This window comes from Diadema setosum, chromosome 10 (genome assembly GCF_964275005.1).
Source record: "Diadema setosum chromosome 10, eeDiaSeto1, whole genome shotgun sequence".
In the NCBI taxonomy this organism is placed as follows: domain Eukaryota; kingdom Metazoa; phylum Echinodermata; class Echinoidea; order Diadematoida; family Diadematidae; genus Diadema; species Diadema setosum.
The window spans coordinates 23534505-23555146 of NC_092694.1; the positions used below are offsets into that span (position 1 = coordinate 23534505).

General features: G+C 40.0%; 1 protein-coding gene across 1 annotated transcript; it reads right to left on the reverse strand.

The window, feature by feature from the left end:
• Nucleotides 1-7717: 7717 nt before the first annotated feature.
• On the reverse strand, nt 7718-18966 carry LOC140234233 (sulfotransferase 1C2-like). The gene is made up of 6 exons (XM_072314292.1): nt 18807-18966; nt 16502-16761; nt 12351-12468; nt 11801-11898; nt 8843-9026; nt 7718-7827 (listed from the first exon to the last, which is right to left on the reverse strand). Exons 1-6 carry the CDS (start codon nt 18964-18966, stop codon nt 7718-7720), a joined length of 930 nt encoding a protein of 309 aa, XP_072170393.1.
• Nucleotides 18967-20642: the final 1676 nt, after the last annotated feature.

Below are 20642 nucleotides of genomic sequence, written 5' to 3' on the forward strand. Positions count from 1 at the left end.
TAATTTGTCGGTGATGACAAATTACAATCTCTAGTTCGATTTTGGGTCGGGTTGACCCGGTTTGAAAATTGATTTTAAAACGATGATTTTCTCTCTTTTATCGAATGGTATAGACAAAGAGCAACAGGTGAGGTATGTTACTGCTATAACTTGTACTTGTTTTGTTTGATAGATACTTTATTTTCTGCAAATCAATATACATAAGTTACATAATCATGAAGATGCAGGAAATATATAAAATACATTTAACACAGTCTTTTGACTTGCATAAACAACGATATGAAAGAAATATAATATACAATATGCATGTCTATGCAGCAGTGATAAGAATAACATTTATAGTTAAGAAACGATTATGCAGAGGGCCGCCATTATAAGCATTGCTTGAAAAGATGGCCGGCCCGAGGAAAAGATAAGGACGTACTAGATTCGTAACGATATAAATTCTGCTGCGAAGGTAGCAGGGGAAAATAAACTCTAGTGTGTGATGGTGGTGGTGGTGAATGTGTGTGCAGATGCTTGAAGGTGCACAATGGCAGATAGGCTGGAATTTAGAATAATAAAATTGGTTTACTGAAAGAGGGGACGATATGCGTTGTTGCTATCGGGAGACCAACATTAATTGTATAATTTGTTTGTTTTTAGTTCGTATTTGAAGTATATTGTAATAAAATATACTTCTTTAAGTTTGCTTTAAATGAAAACAAGGAGGCACACTGTTTCAACTCCTCAGGAAGAGTGTTCCATGTATCCGGACCTTGATGTCTAATTGACTTTTGAGCAAGTAAAAGCTTCGGATTACTTAAATGAAAATCATGGGAACGACGGGTAGGGTATAAGTGACTATGGTCATTGGTTACTAGGGTATTATGAAAAAATGGTAATAAATTTCGAGTGTGTTTATACATAAATATGGCAGTTAGGTATAGATGTATATCATGGGCCTTCAAAGTTTTTAGGCGATAAAATATGGGATCAGTGTGAGCCAAAAAATTTGAATGTGTGCATATACGAAGAGCCATTTTCTGGAGAAGAAAAATTGTGTTCAATTTTGTTTTGCTACTGTTGCCCCATACAATATTACAGTACATTACATATGGTAAAAATAAAGTATTGTATAACATAATTAAAGTTTGATCATTAATTAAATATTTTATTCTTCTTAAAACACCAGTTGCTTTAGATATTGCTGTTGTAATATTCTGAACATGAGTATTCCAAGATAGATTGCTATCTAGGGTCACTCCTAGGAACTTGGTTGAATGTTTCTCAGCAATGTTTATATCATCAATAAAAATACTTTGAGGAAGGGTGGGTTGGGATTGCAACGTATGAAAGTGTATAAAACATGTCTTATCAATATTCAATGAAAGCTTATTACTTCTAAACCATTTCGAGATGTTGCTTAATTCCGTATTTAATGTATCAACCAGTGTTACAATGTCCCTGTGGGAATAAAAAACATTGGTGTCGTCTGCAAATAAGATGAAGTTTAAACGAGGAGAGGAGTTGATAATATCATTAATATAAATCAAAAAGAGTAGGGGCCCGAGGATAGATCCCTGAGGGACACCGCATAACACGTTAGAATATGTTGAGTGAGTGGATTTAAATGCAACATATTGTTTTCGATGACTTAAATAACTTCTGAACCACGACAGAGTAATCCCTCTCACACCATAATTATGTAATTTTTCAAGTAAAATGTCATGATCAATAGTGTCAAACGCTTTACTAAGATCCATAAAAACTCCAATTATGTGCTCCTTTTTAGTAAGCGCATCAATAATACTTGAAGTCATATTGGACCTGTTTTATGCAGTTTTGATTTTCGTGGGTGTGCAAAATGTGGGCTAATACCTGTTAACGACTCAGGAGACCAGTGAGCAGTGGCGTAACTACGGGGGGGGGGGGGGGGTACGTGCCCCCCCCCCCCCATAATCCGTTGGTTTAAAAAAAAAAAGAAAAAAGGTAATTCCAGGGTGGGTAAACTGCTTTTGAAATCGACATGAAAGGGTGATCAAGAAGTAAGATATTTTTCTAAGATTTCTTTTAATCATAATTAAAGAGGTATGTAGTGTGAAACATTGTTCAAAAGCCCGGAGCCGACAAAAGATTGTGATTCAGCGTGATTCCTCCTTATAATTGGCATTCTGAATAGAAGCAAGATATGCGCATCGCAGTGTACTCAGAACATCCGAACGGCAAAGAGTCACTGCAATGTTGCGCAATATGATTTAGAATGTGTACCTTTGTACCTCACGCTTCGTTATATCAGCTAGATCATTGATTTTGCAGTGTTGCTTTACATAGTTGTTACTACTAGTCTATATCAAAATGCCTTGCATTGCCAATAATAAGACTTGAAGTGGGTTATTTCCTAACTTTTCCATCATGTATATAAAACACACACACACACAAATACAAACAATTAGGGGATGCTCTAAAGTGCATATTTTGGACTTCTTTCCCCTGCTTGGTCCTTCGACGCCCCTTCGCTGGTCATACCTCCCCCAATCATGAACATAAAGCGACATCCTTGACTACCAGTGGCGGATCCAGGGGGCGCACTGCCCCCCCCCCTTAATTTCCAAAGCGAAAAAAAAAATATAGCTAGAAACGGCAGTTTTTGGACTGTAAAATGTCAAAACTTTCAAGCTCGCTCGCTTCGCTCGCTCGCATTTAATTGCTATGCCGTTCTCCTGATGTTGCTGCCAGTAATTGCCAGCAGTTGCGCCCGGTGCGCCCCCCTTAATTTCCAATTAAAAAAATATAGCTACAAACGGCAGTTTTGGGATTGTAAAATGTCCAAATTTTCAAGCTCGCTCGCTTCGCTCGCTCGCATTTAATCGTTATGCCATTCTCCTGATGTTGCTGCCAGTAATTGCCAGCAGTTGTGCCCGTTGCCCCCCTTAATTTCCAAAGCTAAAAGATATACCTACAAACGACAGTTTTTACACTGTAAAATGTCTACATTTTCAAGCTCGCTCGCTTCGCTCGCTCGCATTTAAACGTTATGCCATTCTCCTGATGTTGCTGCCAGTAATTGCCAGCAGTTGCGCCCGGCGCAAAAAATATAGCTACAAACGACAGTTTTGGGACTGTAAAATGTCAAAATTAGTATTTAAACGTTATACCATTCTCCTGATATTGCTGACAGTAATTGCCAGCAGTAAGTTGTCATGGTTGTGCCCGGTGCGCCCCCCCCCCCCTTAATTTCCAAAGCGAAAAGATATAGCTACAAACAGCAGTTTGGGGACTGTAAAATGTTCAAATTTTCAAGCTCGCTCACATTTAATCGCTATGCCATTCTCCTGATACTTTTCCACGAGGTGCCCCCCCCCCAAAGTCTTGACCCACGGTACGCCACTGCCAGTGAGTGAGATAGTGAGAAACTAAAACAAGTAGGCCTTCTCCTATATATATTGTTAAACTATATACTCAGTGTCACGTCATAAACGATGAAATTATGTATACTTACTCCACTGAAGACAGTTACATTGGTTTTACTGCATGACGTAGAAGGACGTACGTGGGTCATAAAAGGAAACAGGAATTCTTTGTTTTCAAGTAATGTTGTTAAAGTTTATTTCACATCTTTCTTTTTCTTAAAAAAAGACAGCCAATTGGTTTTACAGCATAACGTAGAACGACGTACGTGGGACATAAAAGGAAATGGGATATTCTTTGTTTTCAAGTTTATTTCACATCTTTCTTTTTCTTAAAAAAAAAGACAGCGACGACAAAAAAACAAAACAAAATAAACACTTCATATACACTGAAAACCTTATTTCACGATGGTTTTTATTTATGCATTAATTGTTTGTTAATTACAGCATGGTATGTTTCCAGTAATATTCATGCTTCTTTCCACATGTATACTTACTTCACCCCAATATAAGAACATTAGAAATGGGAGACTTCCCCCTTCTCAACATTTAGACATCTATCAAACTGTGTCTGTTTCTTCTAAATACCAAACCTGCATACTTTATCCAATGTTATTGATACAGTTGGCACTTGTTTCTAGGTCTATTGATATCGTGGACTAATTAGATATCATAAAATTTATGTGTCTCCATGTCTAGAATTTAATGCATCACCGAATAATATAGTTGAGCATATTGGCTGAGTTGAGAAACTCACTCTTCGGTTCCAAATTCCCATTTCATCGAGTAGAGTGATTGAGTGTGCCAAGTTTTCGGCCTGTATCCTGCCCCCCCCCCCATTAGTCAATTGTTAGTTGATATATGATTACATTATACAGAGGGACTAATATCATGACAATTACCTTATTACGTCAGGTTTCTGATGATGTCAGGGTAACAAAAGCCAAGAAACATGAAGAGTTGGGACATGCAAATGACAATTTGTCATAAGAGGGTTTCATTATATTCAACCGCTTTATATACAACGAGGTTACACTATATATATGAAGAGTTTGTTTGCAAAAACCGATAAGTCCATTTTTGAAGATTTTGAATTACGGTTTCTGTCATAAAGAACAAAATAATACCTTTTAAATGATATATCGGTCATTACATATAAAGGTACATTTTTAAAGTTATGGTCAAAAGAAGCAAACATTTTCTTATTATTCTCTTTATTTTTCTTGACCTTTAATCGCAAACATCTCCATTTGACAAATATGGACTTATCGGTTTTTGCAAACAAACTCTTCATATATATATATATATATATATATATATACTGAGAACAATTATCTCTTCTGCGTATTGACTTTAAGTGAATGCGGTACATAATGATTTTATATGCCTGTCTTATATGCAACCTCCTTATAACGAGGTTACACTGCAAATACACTAAGTATACATTCCATCTCTTCTGCAATAATGCATGTTTCTTTTCAGTGAATGCGCCTACATAATGATTAATATATATGCCTGTCTTATGCTTATAAGGAATTTATATTGTTACGACCAAAATCACACTGAGAATGATCGCACAAAAGAAACAATCAACTTATGTTCAGGCGGTTTATTAACAGTGATATTGTGGATACAGACTCGTAATCGGTTTTCACATCAGTACAATAATGATCAATAGAAACAATTATAAATCGGTAGTGGAATCACGTACACGTAGTACAGCCAAATTTGAAAGCAAGTAATTCTTTGACAGTGTCCAGATACGATGTTCGATGCACAGATGAATGATCCGCGATGCACCGATGAATGATACCTCAGACGTAAATCCAGAGGCGCAGGTTGTGATAATCCTCGGTATTAATCCGGGGTAAAAATCCAGGATATACGTCCACAGCGAAACGTGCAGAATCCACAGGAAACGGGCAGAATCCAAATGTTATGACAACCACGTCCAGCTGATGCGTGGAATGATGATTCACTTTATAATGTCCAGCAAGGAATCCAGCCCGTCACAGCTTTGCCGTAATAATGTCCGTTGACACTAAAATATGGAGTCTCTCTCCAATGTAGGCAAATTAATTATCTGCAGGCAAAATGTCTCCCAGGCCTTATCTCCACAAACACAGTTTGTATAGCAGGTCAGCAGGTACGGTAACACAGGACTGACTATAACAAGTCGCTTCAGAGCCAGAAGTGACGTAACTCTCAGAGCAGAGGTGTTGGGTACTCTACCTACCTCAGAATTTCTCCGGCTTATATACTATCCATTCACCCCTTTCTAGTACATTCTGTAATTTTCTCCAACCTGGGGCCACATACCTGAACATACTAGCAAGTCCAAATGCCAGGAATCCTGGATGACTCACTGTCTAACTATGTGCATAACGTCATTGCCAAAATTAACTACCAATCACATTGGGCTACAGGGACAGTGCCTCACTCAGTCAAATATGTAAGCACTTCCCAGAATTTTCTGGAATGGGTTAAATCATTCTAGATTGAGTGAGCTATAATGTATTTCCTGTCACATGCATACATGTACTGTAGCTACATTTTATACCACGTAGAAAATTCTCCACTGATCTGGTCAGCCTGTATGTACTATATATCTATATCATATAGAATGTTCTCCATTATTCTGGTCCACCTGTGTACATACACATTAAAACAACCATGCATACAGCCTTGATACATGTACATAACTACTTGTGTGTACATTTGTGACAATATGCAACGTCCTTATAGCGACGTTACACTGTACACCGAGTACAATATCTCTTCTGCGTATTGATTTTAAGTGAATTCGGTACATAATGATAATATACGCCTTCTTATGTTTATATGGCATTTGTTGAAAATCATGGATTCTTTGTAGACGCGGTTCTTGCATTCCCTGCGCTGCGCTCACGATCATTGTTTTGTAAAATGATGGAAATAAAACAGAACAGGACAGACTTTATGCGTTTGACATGATTGACGAAACTTTGATTTAGTGCGTATACCATCGACAAACTTGGCACACTGCTTAAAGTATAATTTGGTGCTGTCATAACTTGACTTATGATGTGAAATAAACCGAATACATGCATTGTATACATTGTAATCCAAATATTAACTGTCAAAAGGATAAGAAGCCTCATTAGATTTGGTAACAAACACAGAAAATCACTGAATTTCTAAATTACTTGAACCGCGACAGAATCATTTCGCTTGCCTGAATGAGAACGCACTTAGTACAGGCAATTATCCTCCAAATTAACAGGCAAGAACCAATCATTTGTCATGCCTCAACATTGGGTTAAGTTGTTCAGTGCATTGGGTTAAGCAGATCAGTGGAAGATTGCTTGTATCCTACCCTTGATTTTATAGAACATTTACATTATTAGACATAAGCATATCATGTTAATGTCATGACATTCTAACGGCTTTTTTGTCACCGTTTGTAGTCAGTCTTCCATTAGAATATATTAAATACATGGATATGGTATATAATAATGATTATATTAAATACATGGATGCATGGACATGGATTAAATACATGGATAGAAAATCTTTGCAAGGGTTGTACAGGCGAATCTCGCTAAAATGAAATACTAGTCTGGACCGTAAGAAATTTCTCGTTATTGATCGAAATCTCTTGATATTATGGCCAAAGTAAAAGAGTTAAGTGATGACAGTTTTAATGATAAAATCCTCACATTAATAGCAAAATTTCATTGCATTGATGGGTTCATCAACGGAGTTGGCCTTTATCAATGTTGTTTATTACCATGTACCTTGTAATACTATTTAAAGATACTGCGATCGGCTCGTATAGCTCCAAGTTTCTTTTCTTTTGCTAATCATTTCTCTCCCCTTTTTCTGCAAAGCTAGGCATTTGTCATGGACCATTGCTATCAGAGATTTTGTACTTGCAAGATGTGAAATAATGCGAAATTATATAGCTGCAATGTAACTGCTATACATACTGTTCTACTCCGGTTGACGTAATACATTCTCTCTCTCTCTCTCAAAAAAAAAAAAAAGTGGTTGCATTCCATATGAATCATGTTCTCATAAGGCAACACCTGGCCATCTTTATCAAATCAGCTGATTGGCCGCATTATCGTAATTGGTTCTCTGCTGTTGTAGGGAACTACCAATTCGATTTTAACATTTAGAATTTGGGTGACTGTACTTCACATTAAGACAGTAACTACGTATGTTAAGACGACATTATTTTAATGTTAACCATTACGCACTAAACTCGGAAATATCTGTGCATCACTCTTTTTTTTTTAATTTTTAATTTCCCCTCCACTCGAGTTGGGCATTATAGGTGCTCCATTTCATTCAAATGATATGTTGAAGTTCGTCCCCGCCATTTCTTTCTGATACCATTCATCGAAGATCTCATTTTGTGCCACAGTGAAGCAAGTTTTCCACTGCCCGATCTTACCTGTGACAAAAAGGAAACAGCAACAAACACAATTGAGAGAAATAATTACTCGAGTTGTTAAACCGCGAGAAGAAATAATCATAATATAAGCACAATAAAGGATATCAAATTTTGTGATCAGATGATAAGGAAGATGCTGAAAGCCGTAGAAAAGTACTTTGGGAACATAAAAAAAAATACAACACTTTTGTTTTGTCTATAATGAATTTTCGAAAGAAGAAAAGTGAAAGCTAAATGTGAAAACAGCAAATTTCACGCACGCAGTGCCATGGTTTTGATTTTTTTTTTGTTTTTTTTTTTGCTTGTTAGCTGATGAAATCCGGGAGTGGAACCAGAAATATAAACGTACCCCCCCCCCCCCTTGAAAAAAAAGCTGGTGACGCCCCTGCACATTCTGAGTATATCATGTTGCAAGTAGTTTTAGCATGTGCCACGTTCGCACGTCCAACTCAGTCGACGGTGCGCCGCCGGCGGCGTGCTACTAACGGTTCACGTAATTTGCTCAAACGCACAAACCCGCCAAAACAGATTGATGAATCGCCAAATGCCACACTACACTGAGCGCGTTTCTAGTGATACCTTTCGTGTCACGTTTCCGCATCTTGCATTTTATTTGCAACTGACTATCAATTGACTTACTGGATTTGAGGTAAAGTTCAAAGTTTCTGTTACTGTTTTTGTAGAAAAGTCATGGCTTTACGATACTGCAGCTACTGGTCATTTAAAAAAAATCCGATCAAAGATTTGTCGCACAATTTATTCACATCAAAGCAAAGCTTGCCATTTTCTCGACAACTTTGCTAATTGTATGTCCAGGGTAACAAAAATCGTTAAAAGTTGCAAAGATAAAAAACCCACAGTTTTCTCAAAGCTTGACGACTTTAGTGTTTCAGAATAACGGTGGCACGAGGGAGTTTACACCATGGCACATTAAGACTGAGTGTGCAAATTCCATGCTCAAGAAAACTACCATCTGAGATTTTGTAACACAGCATTTTATAGGCCTAATACTTGCCTTTGTTGAGAAACGAATTCGTGCCAGGACCTCGGGTGAGACTTTCGCGCCCAGCCTCTGCCAGCTTGCGATACGTCTCCTTCATTTTCGACAGCGTGCTGTTCATCACAACCCGTTCCAGAACTTCGTCCGATAGAGGGCGCCCGATGTGTTCGGCGATTTTCCTGACACCTGTCATCGGATCCTATGTTCAACATCAAAGAAATCAATAAAAGATGGATACTACATCAAAATCATAACGAAGCAATAAAAGTAAGTATATCGCCACCCAGGATGTTTTTTAACTCCGGACCAGATAGGAATTATTGTGAAGTGAAAGAGTAAACCTTCAAGCAAAAATCCCCAGGGCTTTTTCTTTTCTAATCGCATCAAAAATATAAGGGAAGTTTTAAAATAGTGAAGCTTTGCTGATTTTAGGTAAATACAAATCTTGAACAGTTAGCTTGATCACGAAAGTAAAGGAGTTGGTGATGTAGCCTAATTGCCTTTTGCAAGTTGCCATATAGTCCTTTTGTTCAAACGCAATCATGGTCAGTAATCTCATATTCTGAATACACCTGACTAATTATTATTTTTGAAGTTAATCAGAAAGGGATGATACTTTACGACATCGGATAAGGTTCCACCCAAACGATCAGCCCCCACGGAACGATTCGTTTTTTGTTTTAAATCTTTTCCTTTCCTTTTTTTTCACAAGGGTGCAGGGAGGCGGCGGCCGAACTCTAGGAGTGTGTGTGTGTGTGTGTGTGTGTGTGTGTGTGTATGTGTGTGTGTGTGTATGTGCGTGTGTGGGTGTGTGTGTATGTGTGTGTGTGTGGGGGGGGGGAAGTTACCCGTCTACATGACAGAGATTTTGCATTCTTCTGGTGCACACTTTGGGTCTACATTTCAGTCGAGAAGACGATTTGGTTAATTATTCATGTTGAAAGGAAAGTTAAAAGACCAGCTAAAATTTGTAATTTTAGCATAGTTTCCCATAAGTTCAAAATCTAATATCAAAGCGCAGCAACCAAGCGGGGTAGGGTATGTGAGACAAAATCATATGTATCATAATTAGGCCTACAATCATCAACACTTAAAACTACGATTACGGTATGTCTTTATCACCACTTTCGATTAACATCATCGTCATTGATGTCACCATTACTTCCATCATTGTGGGGGCGCTGTGGCATAGTGGATAAGACCCCCTGACTCCCTATCGGAGGACCCGAGCTCGAATCCCACCCAGCACTTACGTCCGTGGACAAGATGTTTTACCCACCATGTCCTTCTCGACACAGGTGTGTAAATGGGTACCAGCAAGGCAACGCTAGGGTAATAATAATGGCAGGAGCCTATGGTAGAGCAGTGGCAACGCTGAAGAGGCTACTCAGGGTCTATTATTATTAGCATTATTCTGATATAGCTGTTGATGAATGTAAGTATTCTAAATTAATGTAATGTATTCTGTGTATACTGTGACAAAGAAAAAAATTATAAAATTATTCATCGAGCACTCCGGTTAGAGATTTTTTTTTGCCCCCCCCCCCCCCCCATTTACTGATGATGGATAAGGTGTGATCATGTATTGGTTTCATTGTTACGTAGACGGCGCTCTCTTTCTGCTATCTTTCGCGCGCACACTAATGACCCAATCTTCTCGATCCAAAGATCAAGAAATTTGACTGTCAGTAGGCGTTTTCACATCAGCCCGATAAAAATCCAAGCTCGAGATATTTTTCGCGATTGCGAATTAGCGCGCTATTTCATTTCTTATTCACATCAGCCCGAAGAGAATTAGCCCGAAATTTTTTTCGAGCTAATTCGACAGCTGAGCATGAACAAACTGCATCAGTAATGTTTCAAAAATTTCTCATGCTCTGTGTGCAGTTTGCCTCGATCGATCGGGTCACACTCACGCTAGGCATAATGGGATGCATCGCGCTAATTTCTTGAGGCGTTTTCACATTATCAAATAGCGCGCTAGTTCGCCAATTATCCCGCTATTTCGGAAATTTCCAGAGTTGGACTCGAGAAATTTGTGTTCACATTATCAAATAGCGCGCTATTTCGTGATCGGGTTAATTTCCCAAGTCAGAAAATAGCGCGCTATTTCGAAACATCGGGCTGATGTGAAAACGCCTAGTGTGTCCACATGACAAAAGATCGCAGCGAAGACTTTGCGAACTTTTGCCAGTCTGACCGCACCTTGAGATAAGCAGGTTTGCGCGGTCGGACTTGCAAAGGATCGAGATATTTTGCCAATGCGACCGCTAGAAACTGAAACTTCGCGATCCCAAACCTCTCGATCTTTTGCCAGTCTGACCGCGCCCAATTTGTGTGCGCGTGTGCGCAGCTCTGTGTGCATTCACCTCTCTTCACACTTCCAAGCTGTACGCAGACTAAACGGACGTGCAGGTCAGAAGAAATGAGAAAGGTAGGGGCATATTGACGCGGCATGTGGACGTAGGCCTATATATAAGTACGACTTCAGAGCACTGTAACTTATGCCGCGGCCATATCTGGTGGGGGTTCCAAAGAAGAACAAACGCACTTTCAGCCGTACAGTGGTTTATGTAATGAGCCATGTACGTTGCAATGTCAGTGTATAGATGATTTTTCGTTTGGCATACTTGAAGTCGCAGTTAGAGATCACCATAAAAAAAAGTAGGCCTAGGCCCGTGGCCGGCGGAACCGTGGGAGTGGAGGGGGGGGGGGGGGAGGAGGAGGGGCGAGATCGAGCACTTTTTGTGCACCATTCAAAGTAATACATAAGGTGTCATTACTGAAGAAACCCGGAAATGGAAGGGGAGAGATGAGCTGAGGACCTTTTTTTTTTTCTTTTTGCTTGTTAGCTCATGAAACCCGGAAGTGGGTCCCCCCCCCCACTTTTGAAAACGCTCCGTCGGCCCTGCTATCCACAAACCGAATCAGTCTGTAGTATAGTCATAGATTTGTCTTCGTTGATCCTTTTACCCTCAAGAGCTCCTCATACTGTACGATTAGCAGATTGTTCTCATCCCGACACTCAAGGAATTCTTTGACGTGTGCAGGCCAGGGTCCCCAGTGCATTTCTGTGGCGAAAAAAAAAAGAAACAAAAAAATAAAGAAAGAATTACTTCGAATCATTGAAAATGGTAAAGGAATGGAAAAGAATTACAAGTAGTGACATAGATCAACCTGTATAATGCAGAATAAACTTTGTTGCTCAGTTTCATAATGTCCATACTTGGGTACGGTAATTATGATCACGTTTGTGACTATAATTATGTGCAGTGATGTGTGTGTTTATGTTTGAATGTTTGTGTGTGTATAAGCCCTAAAGATAGTACATCATAATATGCTTGTATATATATATATATATATATATATATATATATACATATATATATATATATATATATATACATAATTATACGCACGTAAATAGTAGTTGATGGCGAACGTTATCAATTCACTGGAAAATGAAAAGAGGTAGGCCTGATATATAAATCACAACGCGAGACTAACAGAATGAACGACTTACTCCCCTGCAGGAATTGCTCGAAGCTATCCTCCCATTTGAACGTCACCATATCAGAAACCGACATGAAGTTAAACCATGACGTGGCGACATCTTTCGGATTGCGGAGACAGTAGATCGCCTGCAAGAAAAAAAGAAAAGAAAAAGAAAAGCATTTACAAGAGCTTAGATAACGCAGGAAAGCAATTAGACATAAATATGCAACGTACACTAGCTAGCATTCATTGTAACTTGTTATACATCTGTCACAATATAGAAGATTAAACGACAGGTGTGGCATAACCAGTGATGACCTCCAAGTGGTCCATCCCGGTAACGTTCCACGGCTATCGAGTTGCCACCTCTCAGTCACCTGATCTAATTTACGTTAGAATCTTGCGGATATCTACGAGCCATTTCCAACCTGTACATTGAGAAACTCTTGTGAACTCCTTTGTATTAATGTTATACATTGTTTATCTGCCTATGTTATTGGATAACAATTAAGACTCGTGGCCTTTGATATCTGCCCCTGGGATTCTCTCAGCGTACAGGACTGTTACTCCTGCAAGAAGAGACTTCATACATCATCTTGCCTCCCGGCATGATGCACTTGTGATTTTCCCTCAAGAGCCTCATCACTCAGAAAAATCTGACCCTAATAAAACATAGGCTGCCTTCTTATTGCTTTTGCAGGCAACCGGTCAACGCCATGATGCTACATCAGTGACATCTACACTCTAAAAACATCCAGGTCAGAACTGACCCGGAAAGGGTCCGTTGGGTTCACACTCCGTTCCGGGTCATAAATGACAAGGTATAATGGGTCAGATATATATAACCAGATTCAGAGTCATGAATTGGGTCAGGGTGACCCCATCCCGGGTCTTCATGACCAATTAATTCCAAGTCATTTTTGACTCGAAACGGGGTGTGAACCCAACGGACCCTTTCCGGGTCAGTTCTGACCCGGATGTTTTTAGAGTGTGTATATAGTGTGAAAGACTGCAACGTCATTGCCAACTGCCTTCCGTTGGTCCCTTATCAAGCTTCATGACCTTCACATAATCAACGTCTAACCCCCCCCAAAAAAAAAAAAAACAAAAAAAAAAACAAAAAAAAAAAAAAAACAGGCAGCTTTAATCGGGGACCTACCCCAAGCACCGCCTTCCTGCACTGCATGCATAGCGGCGACTTCAACTGTAAACGCAATGACTGGGGATATAGCTACATAGGCCTACTAGGAATGATCAAGTTATATGAAACTGGGCTTCAGAGCTTGATCACATCATTCTATTTGAAAGAACCTTCCCGTCAACCTTCCACCTTCTACTCCAGCTGATGTGACTCATCCATCAGTCTAGACCTGGAATGACGGCCCAATGAATCTTTTGAGACGCCCCTGAATGAATAGTGCTGGGCCTCTTCCCTCACAGTCACCTGAGACATCTTATTATAATCAGCGGCATACCCCCTCCACGACTCTGACACGAATAGCTGAAAGATGAAACTTTCCCAAGGCAAATTGGAATATCTATACGGAAAACACAGATTACTAGTACCTAACAGCCAGTCTTCCCTGCCCGTGGACTAGTGACATCGACAAATCATACACCTCGTTTCTATACGCAGTTAGTGCTTCATCAAAAGCAGCCATCCCACGCGGCTGCCGAAAGCATACATCCCTGGATGGGACGAGTAGTGCGAAAGGCTCCACCAGGCACTCCAGAACTCAAGATGCCGCAGAGACCGCAGCACATCTCGACACCTTGACATCACAAGCAAGGCACGGTGACGGGGAGCGAGACAGAGCATCGACTTTCATACGTACTGTTAATATACTTAGGCCAAAAAGAATGACAACTGATCAAAATGTTCACTGGAAGGACAACCAAGAAAAGCTCCTTGCCCTAGCTGTCACGTCAGACGCAATCTCCGAAATGAAGCAGGGCGTAGGCAACGTACCCTCTTCTTGCAGGAAAACCCCTGAAATTCCTGATAACATCCACCAAGGAAAAAAGAAACTATCCCATGCAGGCCGTTGCCTAAGTGGATGGCTAAGACATTTTATGTCATGATGTATCTTCATTGCCAAACGGCTATGGTTCCCTTCCAATGGAGGAAAGCAATTGTGGCCATGGAAGGCTCTTGTGGCCATCTCAATGCCAACCACCACCACCACCAACAACAACAACAGCAAAAGCAACAAAGTAACGACCTCAAGAGCTACCGTACCATGTCACTCCTGTCTGTGTCCTTAGAAGTTTATTGTTTAAACGGCTTTTACCCAATCAGATTAAATCGATTCTCGAACATTTTCTGCCATATGAGCAACCTGGTTTTACGAGAGGACGTAGCACTGTTGACCAAGTTCTTGGAACAACGTACAAGCATGATACTGCCTTGAAAGACAAGAGGAAATGTGGGATGAACATTATATTCATTATTCTCTCATCCTCTTATATGACACATACGGCACTGTTTGTTTGTTCATTTCCATCTGGTGAGAAGATGGCTGGATAGCCCATATTCAGCTACGTTCAGCTGGTCTTCCATGGGGTCCAGTTGGATGCGAGGTGGGACCACTTCACCGGGTTAAACACCCTGCTCTTTGCGATGAATGAATGAAGCAGGATCTTTTACCTGCATGAGTTGTTACTCTCTCATACACGGGACCTCCATTCTATGTCCTATCCGAAGGACAGAGTGTACACGTTTTGCCTTTTGCTAGAGGGGACGGTATGCTTACACACCATTGCTCAGTCAAGCCTCGGGTTCGAACCCGGGCCCTTAGGATCGTGAGGCAGACGCACTACCGACTGAGCCAACTCACCGCACTCGTCCCCAAGCTCCATCTTATTTCGCAGCCCTACAAAACAGACAGATGATCAAAGTCATCACAAACATCTCAAACCGGTGCTTCAAAGTTCTCATTGATAGCAAGTCAACCAGAACTAGAATGAAAACGCCCCCCCCCCCCTCCCCGGCTCGGTCCCTTCCTCAACGCTCTTCAATCTGGTAGGCCTACACACCACACAAACCCCACATCAGCAACTCCAAATTTGCCTACGCCGATTACTTAGCCATCCTCTCCACTTCATGCTCCTTTGAGGAAACTGAACACACCCTCACCCAAGTCATGCAATTAATCTCTGCAGATGTACTACCACCAATGGCGGCTGAAACCAAACGCACAGAAGACAATCTCCTCTCTATCCTAAACAACAAGGAAACGTACCACCAGCTTCGAGTGAGTCTTCCATTCTTCGTCTTACCTCGGAATGAAACTCGACAGCTCACTCACCTTCTGCCACCATACACAGAACGTATAATTATAGCTGTACGGAAGCATCTGCTGGAGTGTTCGTTTGTTTGAAACCCACTCCTTCATACCGTCCAGCTCCATGTGCTAGCAGGCATACACCTCATCGTTTCACTTCAGAAGATTATAAGCCGTCACAAGTCGAGCAGCTCTTAAGGCTTCCACTGAAGAATATCACCCCTCCACACACAGGAAAGCAGCGCCTAATCATTCCTCACGAGCAGGAAGAGCTTCGTCAGGACTGTCCAACCCTCTCCTCAGGGAACGGGAACCTCAGCCGGAAGGCCAGGCTCACCAACAAGTAGAAGGAACAACAACAACCTGCAGGCAGGCTCACCAACAAGTAGAAGGAACAACAACAACCTGCAGGCAGACTCACCAACATGTTGCCACTATCATTCCAGCCCCCTGTCACTTATGCAAAGAATGGTGTCACCTACAAACCGACTCTGCACTGGAGTCGGGCGCTTTTAAGCCTGCCTGCCCCAGTGAAAACTTTCAGGGTCAGACAGATACGACCGCGGTGACGCACAGACGACGGACAATCTGGTCGACGACTGCACCATTCATGAATCGCCTGCCAGGCGGATGGATTTTCCTCCACAGCCTCACTGCTGCTCAGCTGCCATGTCCTGGCTGAAAGATGCAACCTTCACTGTGGAAGATAAGAGATGACAGATCAGAGACCAAAAGCAAGAAGAAGATGAAACAACAAATCATCCGAGATAGCGTGAACCAAATAAACCTGCCCAGTCATTTAAATGAGATCGACATTGTAAGGATGTGAACACACAACAATTTCCAAATTACAGCAACCATGGCGATATCAAATGGCATAATGTATCCAACCTACCTTAGCTTTCTTCAACATGTCACAGGGCAGACAAGTCAGTCGGAGATGTGTGATAATGACCCTCGGTGAGGGCGCTTTGTCAATCACATCCAAGAACGGTGACATGTCCAACTGAACCTTGCCCACGTCCTCTATCTCCGTCGGGAATTTCTGCTCCATGCTAATCATCTCGGCACAAGAAGAAAGCAGAGTTCGATCTACTTTTTCCGGGTAGCCTTCGTTCAAGATGAGAGATACGATTTCTTGCATCCAGTGTGTTCCTAGAAATTAGGACATTTTAATGAAGCAGCTATCATTTCATCATTCTGATTTTTAAAAAAAAGTATCAACCGTCTATTTTGTTGTATTTATAAGATTATCGTTGCATGCAAAGGAGATGAAATGGATATCCTTCATGTTTGCATGTTGCAAATAACCTCCAAAGTATGACTTTCTGTGTCAAGACGATGCGTAATCTGAGTTTATTAGACACGTCTTCCTATACTTATGCAGGTATTAATAATAGGCATACTTATTCAAACACGAGTACAAAGGCTAAAATTTCCCATGATTAACAATGCACACACACACACAAGCACACAATCACAAGCACAAACGTACACGTACTAAGTTTCTACGAACGCACGCGGGAACACAATTTCATAATTATCAAACGCATATTAACCATTCACACCATTACCTCACACTAAGCTCGTTCCCCAAAACACGCACGTTTTATCTGCACAAACATAATACCTCAGTAGGAATATATGGAATGCACATACTGTAGAATGTTCCCTGTTACATGTACTAAGTGTTACAAAGATCATTTCCCACTTCACTTCGAAAACTATAGATTATCAGAGAACACTGTCATTGATACGAGTAATAACTGAATGATGTACAATTTAGTCGGAGGTTATGCGCTATGAAAGCATGAGTCACTTTAATTGAATTCATGATTAGTTTTTAAAGGTAAGTCCCGGGTTTGGGTTTTGAACCAATTGAACCCTCTGTACAGAATTTAAATTTACACAGGAACCAATGATGTGAGTGTGAGTATGTGCTTACAATGACCACGAACAAAGACATGAATACCACGAATACCATCTTTTCAGAGCTCTGCTGACTATTCTTTGGTCTCTTGCTCCAAGGCACATGAATACTTTATTGATAATTCATAATGGGTTGCCCTGGGCGTTGGCAGTCTGAATTCATGGTAAAGGGTAAAATGCACGCACATGAAAAAAGTTTTCATGTACTTGCATACACCAACACTGTATTTCAGGATGAATGAAGACTATAGTACTGTGTAATCTTTAGTGGAATTTCTCACGAATAATTATGTAAGAAAACATTCAAACCCTGGCCAATGTTCAGGACTATTATCTGTGTGTTAATCACACACTCCGGCCCATACACACCAATAATATTGACCCCATGTGCAAAATTAAAGTTTTGTACGGAGGGTTGAAAATAGAGCAAAATCCGAACCCGTACTTAAAAATAGATGATGAATTCAATATAACTGATTTATGTTTTGATTTTAAAAATGACCTTCAATTAAATTGTACACTATTCAGCTATTCCTCGAATCTGATATACAGTTTTTTAACTATCAAAGATGGCCCTTCCCCTTCCCAAATAGCACAGAACATGATATATTCCACCAGAATGACAAGACTATTGTAAATCTATAACATTTCTGTGATATTTGAAGGTTGTCAGCCGTTAAAATTCAAATAATGCACCAAACGCTCACCGTAACGTATTCTGTGTACTAGGCACAGCTGCATACATTAATCCTCCTGTGGTTGTTATATGATACTTATACTTCGAACAACAGATATGCATGTTAGAGCTGTCAGAAAAGAAGAATTCACTAGCTTCTCTTACTTTGTTATCAATGGCAAATAACAACACACCACTTACATGAACTACATGCACAACTAAGTGCATCACACAGGTCTGTAAAACTAGACTAGTATTTAGATTTGTAATTTTTGCGAAGTTCGCAAAAATTATTCAAATCTTAACGGTCAATCTAACTAAACAAATAAAGACCCTCTTGAGTTCAAGACTTACAGGAGGTTTCCAAATAGTGTTTTTTTCAATACCTAAGTGTTCTCACCAATTTTTCAAAGATTTGCATGCAAAAGGGATTGGCTGTCTTTAAGGATCAAACGGGGGCATTTTTGTAACACCTATAGTATATGCGCGCACATAAACACAAAACATAGAGAGAACAATGCACGAACATAATCATTTCGGAAAATTACATTGTGTAAGAAGCACCCTCTCCTTTCCAATTTTCTTCCATTTTTACCTGATTTTGGGACCGAGGTCACCCAAACATCGTCGGGACGAACTTCGAATAACCGAAGTGCTTCGATGCTGGAGCTGAGAACAACCTTCGGGTACCATATCCCATTATAACAATGCTGAAATAAAGCTAGCGGTGGAATCTGGGAACTCTTGGCAGTCATCTTAGATTCTTTTCTCTGTCAAGACAAATTAGTGTTGTCGTTGTTTTTTCAGGTGTCATTGAGCATGTATTAATTATATTTCTGCTAATTATTAAAGTAGGCCTGTAAGGTTCAAATCGGAGGGTGAATATTCTAATGATTATATATAATTATGATTTGACAAGCAACCTTGATAAAGCATTATTATCCAACGAGATGTGATTTAGTGTCGTACGACATACAATGACATAAATATTATACGCAATATATATACATAGGGTGCTGTGGGATAATCATGATTTGATATCGGACAATAAGAGAAAGACCCCATGAAGTATTTCGTATTTTGAAGAACACGGGACTAATCAAGCATTTGACATTTATGTTTGACCAGGGAGATGAGGCTTTTGACAGAAGAGACGTGAAATATACTACTCCCCTGGTATGGCTCTTTACGAGGTGTCTGACGGAGGAAGCAGCTCCCCCAGTTTTAAGAGGAGATCCATGAAAGCTCACGGAACACCTTTTGTTTCTTCATCCTTCCTTTCTTTCTATACAAATTTTGCGTATCTGCTACCTCAAAAAAAGTTTAAGCTCTTATGACTTGAAACTGCTGCCACGTATGTCTCATGATTTCAAGATGGTAACTCTTTTTCTGTTATCAATCAACCATGACGTCAATATGACGTTATTGCCTATATACAATGCAATTTATTTTGCGTCCACACGCGTCGAAATTTCAAAATGCGTTTCAGATTATCAGAGGGATTCAAACGTACGCAAATTAGATGGATACGAATCTCGAGATTTGGAGCGCGATTGTCATCCCCCGACCGCGAATGCAGCTATTTTGGGCATTTGAAAACTGCGCGCGTATAATACGTCCGTGTGTGCGTCATTGGCGCCATAATACAATCCAAAAACAAAGGTGTTTCACTCTTGACATATCTCTTAGTCTGGATTTTTTTTTTTGATCGTTACATTTTTTTTTTCCTGTTGTAGAATTCATGTGTATATGTAAGCCCACGCAATGTACTTAGTAATCAAACCAGTAAACAAAATTCAAAGCTTAAAGGAATAGTACAGTTTCGGTTGAGATGGGGCTTCAGGTTTCCAAAGTTTTTAATAATAATTTTTTTTTTAAAAGATAATAAGAAACCTCTAATGAAATATGGAAGAGTGTATAATTCTAAGAGGAATTCAAAGTTTATTTGATGAAGATTGATGTTTAAATGGCTGAGATATCCAAAACAAGCGATCCTAATAGAAGATGGGTGCCACCTTTATCATGTTTATCGTGATCGCTTTGTCTTCCTTTGGTTTTGGATATCTCAGCCATTTCAAAACTGATTTTCATAAAACATACTTTCAATTCCCCAAATGATATTGCATACCAACGTTTCGTAATGCGGTTTCTAAGTATCTCCAAAAAAGTTTAAGGCAGAACCCTTATCTCAACCAATACTATACCCTCCCTTCAATAATCTGTTAAAAATGCACTCTACACGCTTTGATAAAGCAAACGGAATATAGGTGACTATGCATGGTTATGATTCCATAGTACGTTGTATATTATAATTTGATAGTGTATAATATAAAATGATATTAACTGATATGAAATCGGAGGAGTGGAGGATACGCGGGGTAGGATATTTTTGACATGAAAAAACATCACCACCATTATGGCTTATCATTCG